General features: G+C 46.6%; 1 protein-coding gene across 3 annotated transcripts in view; it reads left to right on the forward strand.

Moving 5' to 3' along the window:
- Positions 1-16,772, forward strand: part of kcnh2b (potassium voltage-gated channel, subfamily H (eag-related), member 2b) — a 242,697-nt gene that overhangs the window by 206,961 nt on the left and 18,964 nt on the right. For all 3 annotated transcript variants that reach the window (XM_086192184.1, XM_086192186.1, XM_086192185.1), the window contains 6 exons: positions 10,460-10,639; positions 11,382-11,485; positions 12,137-12,275; positions 15,739-15,893; positions 16,186-16,280; positions 16,449-16,589. In XM_086192184.1, the coding sequence (XP_086048310.1) occupies positions 10,460-10,639; positions 11,382-11,485; positions 12,137-12,275; positions 15,739-15,893; positions 16,186-16,280; positions 16,449-16,589 (814 nt within the window). The remainder of the gene's footprint in view (positions 1-10,459; positions 10,640-11,381; positions 11,486-12,136; positions 12,276-15,738; positions 15,894-16,185; positions 16,281-16,448; positions 16,590-16,772) is intronic.

Here is a 16,772-nt window from a genome sequence, read left to right on the forward strand (position 1 = left end):
ATCCGTACTGAAATATATGCATGTGTGTGTCATCAGCCCCGAGAGCAGTTTTTCAGTGCTACATTTATGTTTCAAGAGCCTCCTGTATTGGAGGGAGGGAGAGCTGGAGGGGAGGGAGAGATGGAGGGGAGGTAGAGCTGGAGGGAGGGAGAGATGGAGGGAGCGTGAGATGGAGGTAGAAGAAGATTAAGACAGGCTCAGAAAGGCTGAAAAAGAAATCCAGCAATAAGATCTAGGATGAGATATGGAAACAATGATAGAGGGATGTAAAGAAAAGATGTCTGGGCAGGGAGAGAGAGAGGGAGCATTGATGAATATTGGAGGAGAAGGCTGCAGTGAGGAGGAGAGAGATGGAGGATGAGGAGGAAATATACTCCTTTGTTATGTCTTAATGGGAACTGTCAGAGTTGAGGAGAAAAAGGTCAACCAGAGAGGCAATTGAGGTGGCAGGCAGATATTAAATACTCACACACACACACACACACACACACACACACACACACACACACACACACACACACACACACACAGTATACTGGTATATTCGTGATCAGAACCTGAGCTCTGCTGGCAGTTCTGGTCAGAAATATCTAGATATTAGAAAGTCTGAAATACAATTGAAACTTTGTCTCTAGACGAACTGATTGATGGACATAACTTGGAATACCTGCACGAACACACACACACACACACACGCAGTAACAGAAGACAGCAGCACTGATCGATGATGTAATCCCGAGTGAAGACTATGAAGGAAGAGAAGATAAAAGATATAAATACCAGCAGCTGAAGGTGAAACTGTGTGTGTGTGTATTTGTGCTCATATGTGTGTGTGTGTGTGCGCGCGCGCGTGTGTGTGTGTTTCAGTAGTAACAGTCTCCCCAGTTGAAGAGGATGAGGACAGGAATCAAATGGCGTTCACCAGTCACCAGCCTCGCCTCCCTCTTGGGGAGAGAAAAGCGCGTCTCTGTGATGTCACCCACAGCATCGTCGGGTGAAGACTTGTAAGGTTCTGGTTAGGATTTAGGATTCAATCTGGGATTGGGATTAGAGGTTAGGTCCCCAGGTCCATCTCCATGCAGGGATGAACCGGTCATGGGGGTACAGGGACATCTCGAGGGCCGGCTGTGGACCGATAAAAGACTCGGTGTTGTTGATGTTGTTCAGATTTCCAAGGAGCTTAACTGTCATGGCCGCCAAGTGGAGAGAGAAGACATGGTTGAAAACTATGTTCTTGCCCCCCAGACCAGGCTTTGCACCACGGGGGACGGAATAATCTCCCTCAGGCCACCACACACTCTTGATACACAGAAAAAAGGATTTAAAACCTTCCTCTTCAACAGAGCCTTCACCTCTGGAAGCTCTGTGTGTGTGTGTGTGTGTGTGTGTGTGTGTGTGTGTGCGCGCGCGCGCGTGTGTTTGTCCTAAGATTTTCTTGTGTTATATTTGATATATCATTCACATCCTCTCTTGACTCACCAAACTATTCCAGCTTAACTATTGAATATCTGTGTTAGGTTAAATCTCTGGTGTAGAATGAATATATAGAGGTGGAGCCCCGGGGTCCATCCAGCCTGAGCCTGGTTGTTCACCGGCTCTGTCTCTCAGCGTGGGCCTCACGCGGCAGCCCCCACTGGTGTGTGGCAGTATTTGCGTCCTCTGGACCTGACAGTGAGCACCTGTCCTCCATCCCTCAGCAGCCTCACGAGCCTGCCTGACAGCCACGTCGCTGTTGGCCACCCATTCGATTTACACGCTGGATGTCCACGCAAAGTGTCCTTCTCATTCCATGTATGTGGTGGTGCTGCTGACCCTCTGTAGACTGGAGGTCACTGTGTAAAGGAGGCACGAGGGTCGTGTTTGTGTGCCGGGGTTCAATATATTGAGTCGCTCCCTCGACCATAGAGACGTTTACCTGCCCGCCTTTCCCAAACAGACATGATTTCCTATTGCATTATTAAATGGATATCAAACACGCAGCTACATTGCTCCCAGAATAAGAGCGGCGATGTAGTCTTCAGCGCCGCGGCACCTGGGCTGCTCTGTTTACAGCCCAAATTGAAGCCTCTGAGATTTTTATGTGCTTGTTGCAAGGCGAGCAGGATCCGAGACCAGACGTGGCCATGAATGAGCAGCGCTGTTTGACGGGGTATGAAATATTGACCAGGTGCTCATCATGAAATCCTGGCCGTGTTTGCAGAGGCTTCTCACTAAAAATAACTGGAACAACGTAGAAGACGTAGCTTTAATATAACAAAGGAATAAGCATATTAGTCTTAAAACGCTGAGACAAAGCTGATTTTCATGTTTGGTGTAATAAAAGCATGCGTAGTAGTACTACACTGACCATGCTCCACCAGGGACACAGCTGTTGCGTTGTATTTATTCATTTTTTCTCAGGTTTCTTTGCCTTGTTTCATACCCCCCCTCCCTCTCTCTCTTTCTTTGTCTCGCCCACAAGCTTTCTTACACACACCTTTTCCCTCTCTGTTGAGTTTGTTAGTGTGTCAGTGTGTGTGTATGCTGTTTCTTTTCTCTGTTCTTTCTTATTCTCCTGTCCTTTCTCCCTCCCCTATTCTCTCCATCCCTTTGTTTCATTCTCTAAAACAAATCTACATTATGTCCAAGTGGTGGTGTTGCTCTCAGGCAGTGCCTCACACACTCACAAACACACATGCACACACACACACACACACACACACACACACACACACACACACACACACACACACACACAAACACACACACACACAAACACACACATTCCAGCAGAGCTTTAAATTCTTATTCATCCCACCTTGTATAGAGTGATGCTTAATTGTCAGAGAATCTTCACACAAAATCGTCCCTTGAGCAGCTCTGATTGATATTGTTTAAGTCACAACACGTCACGTGACACGTGCTGGGACTCACTCTTGGAAACGCCGTCTCGTCTCTTCAGAGGTTTACAGCTTCAGCTCAGTGTTGAGAAGTCAGACCACAACTACTCTCCAACTGCTCCAGCTTCCTCTAAAGCTCCGCAGCGCCACACCTGCTCAACATCAGCGTTCAAACTGCTCTCTACATGTCATATTAATGCTGCTCTATAAATCATTCACATGTATTCTATATGAGCAACCATTTCCTAAGAACATGTTAAATTTGTAGTTCAAGCCCTAAAAAAATGGTTAATAGAATTTTAATCCATGCAAAAATAAAGACTGGGGGTTGTGTGGGTCCAGGATCAGGAGTTGTTCCTGTCACCAACTCACAAAAACCCCCACAGGCCCCAGCGTCCACACCCACATGTGACTCCATGCCATCAGTGCTTCACGTGCACTGAAGCAGATGTCTGCATGCATGCTAACACAAACACATGCATGCTAACACCCTCTCAAGCCCGTTGTCGATGCACGTTGTTGAACAGTGTAGTTGTGTTCCTGCTGGCAGCGTCCGATCCAGATGTGCAAGGCATCATGTTACATCTGGATGAGACTCAGCTGCCGGTTGAGTGACGCCACGATGTAAAGCTTTGGTTCAACGACAGCAGCCGATCCTGCTGCATGACCGAAGAACTCTGACCTTTCCCAGCCGTTTGTTTGTGCTCAAACTGAGCAGCTGCCACCAAATGATGTCACACGGCTCCCTGACGACGTTCAACCATCAATGGTTCTGAAAAGCGTGGCAAAATTTCACTGTGGCCATTACATTCAGAACACAATTCTTAAAGTTGGATCTCCACTGAAACTGGGAATGGAACTTTCCTGTCCGACTGGAGGACCTGCCCCCCCCCCCCAAACACCTGTAGCGACGCACACTTTCTCTCTCACTGATCGATGTGTCTGGTGCTGATGTGAATGGGTTTACACTGAAGCTAGTGGACCGTCTGCTGTGTCTCAAAGAAAAACACCAGTCGAAGAGAGAATTCAGCTGAAAGTACGAGTGTCTCTAATGAGTGCACGTGTGTGTGTGTGTGTGTGTGTGTGTGGTCATCATGCAGCCTACTGTAAATCTGTCTATCAGAGTAGCTTGGCATCCATTTTAATGGTTATAAAAGTTTTTGTTTTTTTCCGGGTGTGTGTTTTCACACCTTCAGGGATTAAATGGACGTTGCACTTCAAAAAGTAAAACTAGAGCAACTCTCCTGGGATTTATGAAGCTCTGCAGGAGGTGAAGAGAGCGTTTCAAATGACACACATTCCCATGGTGCTTTGAGCCTTCAGAAAACAGTTGATTAAAAATGTCCTCAGTGCGTCGTCACCCTGGATTAGAACAGAGAGCCAGTTGAAAAGATAATAATTAAAGTCTGGCTCCTATGCTGTTATAACTGTGCTCAGAGGAGCCTTTTGTCTCTCTCCATTCTTCTGCACGCTTGGACTGTAATTGTTTTTGTGTTGTTATTGTTTTGTCCCAAGATCACACCCATCTACACTGGCCTTCCTGCCAAATACATCTCACACAATGTGAGAAATGGAGGCTTCCCAAAACTATCAACACCCCTCGTGAGCAGATGGATGCTGTTGCTGCCTGACTGCTCTCAGCTGCTGTCAGCCTCCTGTTATGCAGGTTTTCTTGTAGTCACCCCCCTTTAGACCCTCACAAACTTTTCTACAGAGAGGAGAACTGAAAGGTGCCTCTGCATGACCCACGTCTGCCTCTCCAAAGTCTCTCTGGTATCTTTTCAGACACCAAAGACTCATCTTTTATACTCGTAGCAGCCTGCACCGCTAAGAAATGTTGCACTGCAAGTTTAGAGTCTCGTGATGCTTGTGATGATGTACAGTGTGTTTTGGGAGCCATCTTTGTGTGTGTGTGTGTGTGTGTGTGTGTGTGTGTGTGTGTGTGTGTGTGTGTGTGTGTGTGTGTGTGTGTGTGTGTGTGGTGGTATTTAGAGAGCCTCTATAAAGGTGAGTCATCACCTTCACAGTCCTCAGACTCGGTCGATACTGTAACCTTGAACCTTCCTCCTGTAGTGGTGTCACCGCTGATGCTAACACTTGACTTTGACCTTTTCTACACAGAAGATGCTTGTGATGAGAATTCAGGCAGTCTGGAGGATGAGTGGATGAACTTGTTTGTTGTTGCGAATGTTGGTTTTTCACTGAGCTATGGGTCTCATGGCTCTAGGAAGCGAGTCGGATCTTGAGGAGTCGTTCTTCTTCAAAGAACTGATCAGAGGTCAGCCTCAGCCTGCGTAGGATGACGGCCTGCTCACAGATGAGCTCAGAGTTTGAATTCCGCCTGATGTACTTCAGCTTTTCATCAGAATGCCGCGTCATTTGCATTTGATTGGCATTAGAAGCGTTACAGTCATTAACCTTCCAAACAACGGACATCTCAACCACGTGGGCGTGCCCCGCAGCCTCTGGTACTGGCTCTGATATTTCATGTTCTTATCATCAACACTTCCATCTTGCCCTTCAATTACCCTGTCATCCTAATGAAAACAGGCAATGCAGAAAATACAGAGACCGTGACGGTCGTGATGGTTTAAGGTATTTGACATTTCTGGTTTAAATTTGACTTATGTGTTGTCATAGTTTATCTTCTCCTGTCCTCTTGTCAGCTCTCCTGCCACTCAAAAACCATCCAGTGTCCTGAAGTAGAACCGACAAAAAAAAACCTGAGCTATGCAGCCTGAGCTCGGCCTCAGATGGAGGCTTGCTGTTTAATGCAGTATTATTCGTAGTATTACTACTACCGACGCATCAATTTAAAATGTCCTGTATTTATTTTAATCTATTCTTAAAAAATGAATTTACCAGAGGGAACACATTAAAAGCCCCACTCTAATCACCATTAAATCACTACTGATTGATTATACATTGATCTTTTGTATCTGGTGGTGATAATTTGTACTGCTTTGATTTTTAGCAGATTGAAATGTCCCTCCATCTATCATCCATCCCTCCATCTATCATCCATCCCTCCATCCATCATCCATCCCTCCATCTATCATCCATCCCTCCATCCATCATCCATCCCTGCATCCATCATCCATCCCTGCATCCATCATCCATCCATTTTCTATACTGCTTATCCATGAAGGGTCGGGGGTGGAGCCTATCCCAGCTGACACTTGGGGAGAGGCGGGGTTCACCCTGGACGGGTCACCAGTCCATCACAGGGCCATCAGGATCAATTAGGGGTTTAGTGTCGGACACTTGGACATGGTCACCGGGGGAAATGGGGATCGAACCAGCGACCCTTCGGTTGCTAGATGACCCCTCTACCTCTGAGCCATGCTGCCCTGATTGAATTGTGAGGGATGAAATAGTTTGCTGCTCACCGTAACAAAAACAGCCACACTTGGTTGACTTGCAGGCTGTTCCTGGTTGGAATGATGTCACCTGCCCCATGTGACCTGCTGTTCATCAGGTCTGCGCTCTGGTCTGCTGGTGTCTCGGTAGGATGCTTTGTGTTTATATGAAAGTCCTTGATTTTACAGACCGGCTGTTTTTATGACGCCATATTTCTCTCTGCTGTGATGAATGGTTGGTCCTGAAACCTGCAGGGCAGCGGGAGTGTGAGGGCGGAGCTGCATTCACACACACTCATGACACATTCATGCACCGACTGTCACAGGGGACTGTCATGTCTATTACTATTCTGCATCAAGAAATAATGGCGATGCATCTAAGAATGATGTTTTTGCCCCACCCCTAATATTACACCAAGGTCCACCAGCTCACGCAGCCTTACAGGCTAGCAAGCTATCACGTGGCGGGAGAAGGTTGTTGTAAGGACTCAACATACGTTTCAGGTTGCTCCTGATTGTTGGTAGGTCACAAAAATGTACATCTGTTTGTGTGAAAGGGTTCTTCTACCTGGGGGCCTGGATCAGTCCCTCACTGCAGAGCTACTGGAAGAGCTGAGGGCCAAATACTTGGAGGTAGTTGATGTGTCTCCTGAATTTGTGTCTTTTTGGAGCTGCGGCACCGAGGTTGAGTGTCAAAGAGAGAGAACATGAGGCCCGTGCAGGAGAACATGCCGTAATGACCAACAAATCCTGTTACGTCGAGATATTTATAAGTCTGGACTGTACCAGACAAGATGCACATAGTGATTGAGTGTAATTAAATCAAACTCTCATTAAGTCGTAAACCCGTTTTAGAGAGTCTCAGCGCTCAACCTGACCCAAACCCAGAGTGTCAAAAGCAGTCCAGGCTGATCCCATCAGCTTCAGGGATGAATGTCAGCGCTGATGCGGACAATTTGCCAGTGCCATCGCTCCCTGCTGGACTGGGCATTCCGTTCTGTAGCCTGACGACAGGAAGGAACAGCATGATGTGGAGTGATGTGAGAAAAACATCATCTTGATTGCCCCCCTGTGGCCAGATCCTGCCCCCCAGCACCGTGCTCAAATACAACTCTGCCTGATCTGCTCACAAATGTGTCTCGACATCTGCACTTTCAAAAGTCCTTGTGGCCGTGTTTTCTTTTTTAGGGTTACACAGACGACTAAAAATAACCTGCCAGATAGTCCAGGAGGGAACGCACAGCTGAGGGGGGCACTTGAGTAAACTGTAGGGGGGGTGAGGACTAATTAATATGGGTTTGACATAGATGTGTTCATAATATATGAATATATTAAACAGCTTTTGCAGTAAATACAGCTGCTAGCAGTGTGTGTGTGTGTGTGTGTGTGTGTGTGTGTGTGTGTGTGTGTTGTGTGTGTGTGTGTAAAGGGGGGGGGTTGCTCTGCTTACTCTGATTAGCCCCTACAAGATTTAGTTCAGTTAGTTAGTTGAAGCATGAAGAATGAATTTATGCTAACTCACTGCATATAAAACCAGATGAGCAGACGTGATCAAATGAGATTATGAGATGAGATGAGATGAGACTATGATGTCACTGTCATCGTACCAGGAACAAGGAAATCTCCAGGTACTCAGTCTGAGAGCCATGTGTTGGTAGGAATACTTATGGTAGTACTTTCTCACCTGTTTTCTTGGCCAAAACACATTTTAGAAGTTGAAGCATGTAAATTTTACCCTTCAGTCATTCATTCTTTCAGTCTGTATTCAACCTCCAAAGTCATTTGAGGACATTTGCAACGATGGCGAGAGTAAATGGCACATCAAAAAGATTAATACTACTACTACTACTACTACTACTACTAATAATAATAATAATATGTATGTGTATAACAAGGCATCACATAACCTACTCTGAAATAATCAGAGGTTCTCATCCCAGTCGGCCCAGACGCAGGGACCTCTATGAGCCTGCAGGTCCTGTGGGGGTCGCTCCTCACCGTTCCGCCGTCAAACCTGGACACTGAAGCCACTCTTTCCATGGTTATTCTTAGATTTGTGTCTTGGCTGCCACCCGGTGATTTATGAGAACAGTTGTGATGGATCACAAATAAAACTCAAACTTTTCTGTACAAACAGTTTGCTTTTTTAAAGCAGATTATATTAACATTAACATTTCACTGAAATCAACTGATAACTATTCATGCAAGTGCAACTATATAACTCTATACAAATATCCATAATATAAAGGCAAGTGTCATTTCATAAGAACCTGAACAATGACGAGCTGCTTAACAGGAACCAGCTGATGCATCAGAGACACACACAAATATTTCTTGCTCATCTTTAAAATATGTTCTTATGTTTCTTGACAAATCTTGGCATATCAACAACTGCAGAGAAAATACTGAGGGAATAATTGATGCTTCACATAACAGATGTTTTAGGGATGGTTTATTCATAAGCACATAAATAAAGTGTGTCATTGAGCCGCAGCAGGTGAGAAAGGAAGAGGAGGAAAGGTAGAGCCGAGGAGAGGAAGATGGAGGGGGAATGAAAACCTGTCTCTCAAGCAGAAGAAAGGAGGGTGAGATGGGAGGCAGGATGAATGTTAATAGGCAGAACAGGATGAAGGAGAAGTGGCTGGGCTGTGAGGTGGAAATGAGGAGTGAGTGTTGCTGGACAGGACGGCGGCAGGAAAAGATGAAACTGAAACACAATAAAAGAGTTTGCAGTTCAAGGTGAGGACAGGCAGAGACGAGGCCAGTGGAGGAAAGAGTGACAAACGCTAAATGGGCTGAATCCAACATAAAAAGGTGTTCCTGTCACTTAAGAGGATGTGACATCAATTGCTCCAGTCCTGGAAACGACCCTTCGACTGGACCAGCTCATGTACTCATGGAACCCAAGCCATGCCTTCACGCTGAAAGTCAATCTCTGGTCTACTTGTGTCATAAATCCAAACTATCTAAGACTTCCACACTGCTTTATTAATTCTATACTATGTTTTTGAAGTATGGCTTTCATCTGAGAGAGAGCTGATGGTTCACTGATTTACCGCTACTGAGATGATGATAGTAGACTGCATTGGCACAGTGAGGAACTTGACAGCAACAGTATTAGCAGGCTCCTTCGCTGGTGTCTTCACTGCATCCTTTTGTTCGGCTGACGGCTGAGAGTCAGTGGATTTTCCCCTTCTACTCTGCTGCTGTGTGTTTCTGGCTCTGAGCTGGGCAGCGTCGCTGCTCTGTGTGAGTCTGTCAGGCAGACACTGGAGGCAGGTTGTTCCAGTGCCTCTTTACACCGATTCACCCCTTCTCTCAGCCAGGACCAGCACACACTCTCCCATACCTTACTGCCAGGACAGCGGCATCGACATCGTAGTACCCACCATCTCATTCCCAGGATGTTCGTTCCTCTGTGTGTGTGTGTGTGTGTGTCTGCATTTGTGTCTTTGTGTGTGTGTGTCTGTGTATGTGTCTTTGTGTGTGTGTCTGTGTATGTGTCTTTGTGTGTGTGTCTGTGTATGTGTCTTTGTGTGTGTGGGTGTGTGTGTGTGCGTGCGTGCACGTTGTCATTTTTGCGTCGGATCTCTTACCTTGAAGCCACTGGGGCATACAAATGGAAGAACTGAGTGGAATCAGGGTGCATGTGTGTGTGTGTGTGTCTGTGTGTGTGTCTGTGTATACATGCCTATATTATGAATAAATGTGTGTACATGTCTGCCTATAGAGCAAGTGTGCGTGTTTTTCGGGGGTTGGGAGGGGTGTGTCATGCTGCTGGGGGCGTTACCTCAAGAGTCTCCTTCAGAACGGTTCTCATCATGGTTGGTGGACACTGGCGCTGCCATTGTAATTGCAAAATGCTGTTGTTGGAGCTTCTGCATAGCACAAATATTATGGAAGTCAATGTATATTTTATAGCGTTGCTTTATGCTCCAGGCTGTGTGTGTGTGTGTGTGTGTGTGTGTGTGTGTGTGTGTGTGCATGCATGTGTGTGTGTGTATGTGTCTGTGTGTGTGCGTGCGTGTGTGTGTGTGTTTGGTGTGTGTGACATGCCATGTGACACAGTCTTGTGGTGATGCAGCTTTCTCCCCCTCTGCTTTCTCAGCCCCTCATCTGCATCTTTCCTTCCCTCTTCCTGTGCCTGTTAGCATCTCTCCCTCTCTGTCTCCTAATATTCAATGTCTGATTGCCCCCCCCCCTTGCCCCCTGTCTCCCCAGGTGCTGTCTCTTGGTGCAGACGTGCTTCCAGAGTACAAGCTGCAGGCTCCTCGCATCCACAGTTGGACGGTGTTGCACTACAGCCCCTTCAAGGCGGTGTGGGACTGGCTCATCCTCCTACTCGTCATCTACACGGCCATCCTGACCCCCTACTCAGCCGCCTTCCTTCTGAACGACCAGGTGGGTCTGGAGTTTCAGCAGAGACATGATAAGACAAGAAACAACAGAGCTGAACTGTGCTGAACCTGGAGCTGCGTACACAGACACCCGTCGTCATCCTGAAACGTTCAGCTGCGTTTGCTTGGTTCTGTTATGCTTTCAAACCAAAATGGCATTAAAGTTGTTATTTCAAGGTGATCTGCACAAGCTAGCACTTCATGTCTCACCCTCCAAATCAACAGTTAACTGGGAGGTTGGGATCTGAACCCCTGATGGAAGTTACAGTGACGCGCTAATTAGCCTAGCATGAGGGAAATCACACCACTTCAAACCCAAAAATAGGTTTGGAGTTAAAAACAGCTCCATTCTGAGAAGTACACTTTGAAGAACCTCCCAGCACAGTAGAGATCTCCAAGAGGCCAGATGCACACTTTAGACCGATGGAAGACATACAAAGTCAACCGAATGATACACAGTAGTCTTCAGCAGTATACACCCATTACTACCCTTCAGGGGTATCTCTGGTACCTCCAGTTTTGAGTGTGTACTGTACCATCTATCTTCCAGATGAAGCTTCTTTCTCTGAAAGTAGAGAAAAGTGGAAGCTTCATCAGGATCTAAGAAAATAAGAAATTTCTAAAATGAGTCCTCCTCTATTATCTCAGTATGCTATGCAGGGATTTTAGTGGAGTAAATATAGCATTTTTGTTATTTATAGATCATAAGAGCATCAAACTACTCCTTCATGTCTGCTCCCCTGCAGGAAGATGTCGCCATGCAGAACTGTGGTTACTCCTGCTCTCCTCTCAACGTGGTGGACCTCATCGTGGATATTATGTTCATCATCGACATCCTCATCAACTTCAGGTCGGAACTTTGATGAATAGACAGTAGCAGTTAACAACAGTAGCAGCGTGGTTTGTTGTGGTCCAAATCGCTGCAGCAGCACAACTATTAAACCTTGGTGCTGGAGGTCAGGGTCACCTGGAAAGATGAAGGAAAAGAAGACGCGCTCAGCAACGAGCAGGTCTATCTGCATGATAGATGGGGGGATGAGATCTCAGAGAATATTCTCCCAGTCACTCTCTTACTGTAACTTCGTCTGAGGCACTTGAAACAGATGTCTTGTCTAGTTTTTCCTAGATTAGACAGTTGATAAAAGTCCTCTCCACAGAACCACTGGAAGGAATTCACCAACTCCTTCCCTGTAACCCGACCACGTCTGATAGAATTACCGCGAATCACATAGATTCTACAAAGGTTTTCTTTCGGACAGGACCAGGCGGTCCCAAAAGCCCAAATCTTCTGAGCTTTTAGTCTTATCCTGTTTTTCAGGGTTTGTTGGTCTTAAAAGGTTCAATTAAACCAGAACTGGTGCCCATCCTGGGCTCTAACTCATCATACCGGTCCGCACCTTGGTAGAAATGCAGTTGAAGTGAAACACTGTGGTGCAGTAGTATGACTACTCGCTGTTTTTGCCAGCATTTTCAGTGTCAGTGTCGCTCTTCCTCCTCTCAGGACGACGTATGTGAACACCAATGATGAGGTGGTGAGCCATCCGGTGCGTATCGCCGTCCACTACTTCAAAGGCTGGTTCCTCATCGACATGGTGGCCGCCATCCCCTTCGACCTGCTCATCTATCGTAATGGAGAGGAGGTGCGTGCTGTCTGGCATCCCTGTACAAGGACCGGAGAGGAAGGAGTGCTGTGCTTTCCTTTATTTGTTTGTTTCATAATTTAATTGTGTCCGTGGGGAAGAAACGCAGTCGACTGTGGGGTATGTCATCACGCAGCTGTGAGCAACATGTCAGTTCTGAAACAACCTGGAAAACATTTACCGGGAAAAAGTTCATCAACATCAACTGTGATCACCACTGATGAGTCAGCCTCAGCTTCTACCTAAGCGTCTCTGCTTTCAGCCGCTGCTCTCTGTTTACAGCGCTGAGGATCTCCTGTTTCTGAATGCCAGTCAGACTACATTTATTTGGCTAAATTACTGACAGAATCACAAGCAAAACCAGCAAATTATCACAATTTTCCTTCATCACTGGAAATAAGAGCACAACTTCGGAGAATTAGGTGCATTTTTGGAACACATTTGATTGTTTTATACAAGCCAATTACAGGCCTTAAAAGAAAAGAAAACACAGCAGACATAGAAATTATATGGAACGATGTACTGTACTTACAGATAAGTGAGTACAAACCATGCAAAGCAGTAAAATCCCCAGGTGAGAACGTCAGGTGTTTACAGGCCGCGGTGGAACGCTCCCTGCCTCCTTGGTTTGCTGTAACATTGGGAAGGTGATTTATAAAATGTGCTCGTAGCAGATCAAAAACCTCGCATTCAAGACTGAGCTCAAGTTCTCATCTGCAAAATTTTAAAGATTCTTCCATCCCACTGAGTAAGAGGTGTGGGTTTAAAACACTGCAGTAAAAAGCATCTTTTTGCTTGCTTGTTCAAAGGTTTTTGCTGGAAGCTAATCTAAGAGAGCTTTTTTAGCCCAAGAGATTCAGCAGGATACATTTCTATTTCCTCATCAAAAGTAGAGATACCTTCCTGTGAGACGTCCCAGAAATAAATAGTGAAAAACGCCAGTTCTGAATAAAAGACCTTCACTATTGCTTGCACTTAACGCAGAGGCAATAGAAAGTAATGAGGGAGCGGGAAGTTCGCCGCCCCCCCCCCCCCCCCCCTGTTCGCTCCTGTACTAAACCCTTTTCTCTATTCCTCTGCATGAAAGAAGGCCCCCACTCCCCCCTGCAGCCTTTAATTCCAGCCACCTTGAACGTGTTGAGGGAATTCTACCATCAAAGTTGGATGAGTAATTTGTATCACCACCAACAGTAACCACAGAGAATCAGGAGTTGAAACTTCTTTTTCTGGGGAAATTGTCATTGCTGAAGTTCTGCACCAAGTGATGAAACGTTTGGACTCACTGAGTGAGCCTGGAGTTCTTCAGAGGCTTCGTTTCAGCTTCAAACTTGTTTTGATTCCAGGGGACAAGTTTTGTTAAAATGGTGCTCATAATATCGATTGTTTTTTTTTTAACCGAAATAGCAGCAGAGACAGTTTTTTCTTTTGTTCACTCATTCAGCCTCCATTTTTATTCATTAATTTTACAAAAAGTAAAAATGCGGTTAATCACTCGGGTGGATGTCGCTTAAAGATGGAGAGCTGTGGGCAACCAGCAGAGGGCAGCAGCACGCCTGGTCTGAGTTTAGCCTGTCAGCAATCAAAAGAAGAGAAGAAGCCCCTGATGAGTCATTGGCTGCGTCCGAATTGCCAAGTGGCAACCTACGTCCTCCTGCTACGACCTACCGCTACAACCTACTCCTACAACCTAAACACAGCGGCACCATTCAGACACCCAAGAAGATTGGTGGTGAAGCACGACCTCTGCTGGCAGAGCACAGATACCACAAATAGAGAGACGGCACTAACGAAAGCCCCACCTGCTGGCCTGACTGTGGTACTGCACTCCACTCTGAACCCACCTCTCACTCATTCTCTATTATTAAGCACATTAACGAACCTTTAGTCATCAACAATGACTATAAATGTTGGTGTTCATCAGAATGGGAGACTGTTGGTGGTCCACAAGGTTTTAGGGGACAAAGAAAAAGTCGCGGTGCATTGTGGGCCATAGGTTGCTCCGTAGGATGCACCTGAACCGACCTACAATGTGGGCGTGTTTAGGCTGGAATTTAGGTTGCGAAGTAGGTCGCTACTCATGCCAGTTGTGGTTTCAGACAGCCTACGACCTGCTCTGAGACCTACCATCAGACCTACTTGGCAATTAGGACGCAGCAATTGACCAAGCTCACTGCCTCTCTGCTCATATTTTGATGTTACGGCAGTTGTGGTCATCCAGACAGGTTTCAGTCTCATTTATTCATTTATTCACATATTTATAATCATCCATCCACCCCTCCATCCATCCATCCATCCATCCATCCATCCATCCATCCATCCATTTGCTACATCTTATTCCTGTTAAGGGTAGTGGGGGTGGAGCCTATCCCAGCAGCCTTCCCCCTGGACAGGTCACCAGTCCATCCCAGGGCCAACACATAGAGACAGACAACCATTGGCTCTCCCAGCCACACCTACGGTCAATTTAGAGTCTGGATTAACCTGGTCCACTCTTGATGTCTTTGGACTGTGGAGGAAGCTGGAGTACCAGAGAGAACCCAGCAGGAACAGGGAGAACATGGAGACTCACACAGAAAGACCCCCTGCTGCAGCTGGGGCTCGAACACACAACCTTCTTGCTGGGGGGCCACAGTGATGACCACTGCTCCACCGTGCTGCCAACAACTATCTAACTGAATTTTATGGTCAAATGCACAGCTCAACTTGATGTAAGCAACTAGATTGAATTGACATATTTCAAGCATATAATTCATTTGATTAGATTGTATTTGACTCACATGAACGTGTAACTCCTGTAGTTAACGAGCGTAATCCAGAGGTGATGAAGGTGATTGGGAGGCAGATTTATTTGGAGAAGAGGTGGAAGAGAGAAAAAGAGGGAGGAGCAGCAGAGGGAGGGAGGGAGGGAGGAGCCTTCTGAGGACACTTGGCTCATTATGAGGATGAAAACCACCACAGCCAAGGTTGAAGGAATCACTCCACACAGCAGTTGAGCCTGGGGGAATTCCCTGGGCATCTCTAAGTTATGACATGTCTTTTAGTAATAAAAACCAACGTCATTTGTGGTGATTAAGTCAAAAGTGATGAATGTGGAAACTCCCCAATATTCAAATGCTGGCAGGGGAAAAGCTTTGTCACGGCTCACTTCATTGATGTTGTCCACAAGGAGCTGCTGAGCCAAGAAATTGGAGATTTTCCTCAGCAGACAGTTATTATTGATGGTGAGGACACAGAGCAGGACCAGGCTCTCTGCCAGCATCGTAATCAGCTTCTTATTTATCTGTTGTACGGACTCGGAGGGGTCTAGCTGCATACACGTGGGGAGCAGGGAGAACAGACAGGCCGCAGCAGTGACCGGGAGGTCAGGTGGACCTCCTCCTCAGCTGTGGACCACATCCAACAGACCACTGATGTCAGAGCCACCGCCTAACAATACCTTACCTCTGCCTGCTTCTCCTGTCAGACCACCACTCTGATTGGCCTGCTGAAAACCGCCCGTCTCCTGCGACTGGTCCGAGTTGCCAGAAAGCTGGACCGCTACTCTGAGTATGGCGCCGCTGTCCTCTTCCTCCTCATGTGCACCTTCGCCCTCATCGCTCACTGGCTGGCCTGCATCTGGTAGGCACCCTCACCCTGCGGCGAGCAATGATGAGGGAATCCTTTCTCTCTGGATGCTTCAGCAAGTGTCGTGACTTCAGTACAATGACTTAATAATGTTTCTCATTCCATGTTCTTTTGACCTCGGCTAATAGGTAGAATTTGATTAATCAGACACACAAGGAATATTTGAGATGAGCCAATGAAAAACACGCATGTAACAGGGCGTGTTTATCTGCTGACTGTATCGCCTACACCAGCAGCTGCAGTCTTCCCAGTGCCGTTTCATTAATCGCGCCTTTATGATTCCCAGGTACGCCATCGGAAATGTGGAGAGGAACGGTTCCATCGGCTGGCTCCACACGCTGGGCGACCAGCTGGGGAAACACTACAACGACTCCGTCCAAGGTGAACATGGATATTTCAGAACAATATAGTAAAAGATTTGGTTTTGGTGTTAATGTATAATGAGCTGTCCAAGTAATAATAGGCATTCAAGTAATACAGCCAGACTTCATAGATGCATGTCACTTGGCCCAGTCGTGGGGAGTAAATGCTGTTGCGGTTCTGCACCAGGTTCAGGACCCTCCATCAAGGACAAGTACGTCACAGCTCTGTACTTCACCTTCAGCAGTCTGACCAGTGTGGGGTTCGGGAACGTGTCCCCCAACACCAACTCAGAGAAGATCTTCTCCATCTGTGTCATGCTCATAGGATGTAAGTACTGATACGCCAGGAAACCCGACAGAACCTGCGGTTTAACCCAAGCTGTTATTCTATGAAAAGCAGTTCAGTGTGCTGGTACCCTGATACTGAATCAATGTGGTGGCAAATCAACCGTCATCCAGCTCTCAGTGGCTATGAAATGTTGCCACGTGTATGGAAGGTTTCATGCCCCCT

This window comes from Aulostomus chinensis, chromosome 21 (assembly GCF_037954235.1).
Source record: "Aulostomus chinensis isolate RoL2024-O1b breed Wild chromosome 21, RoL_Achi_v1.0, whole genome shotgun sequence".
NCBI classification, from domain to species: Eukaryota; Metazoa; Chordata; class Actinopteri; order Syngnathiformes; family Aulostomidae; genus Aulostomus; species Aulostomus chinensis.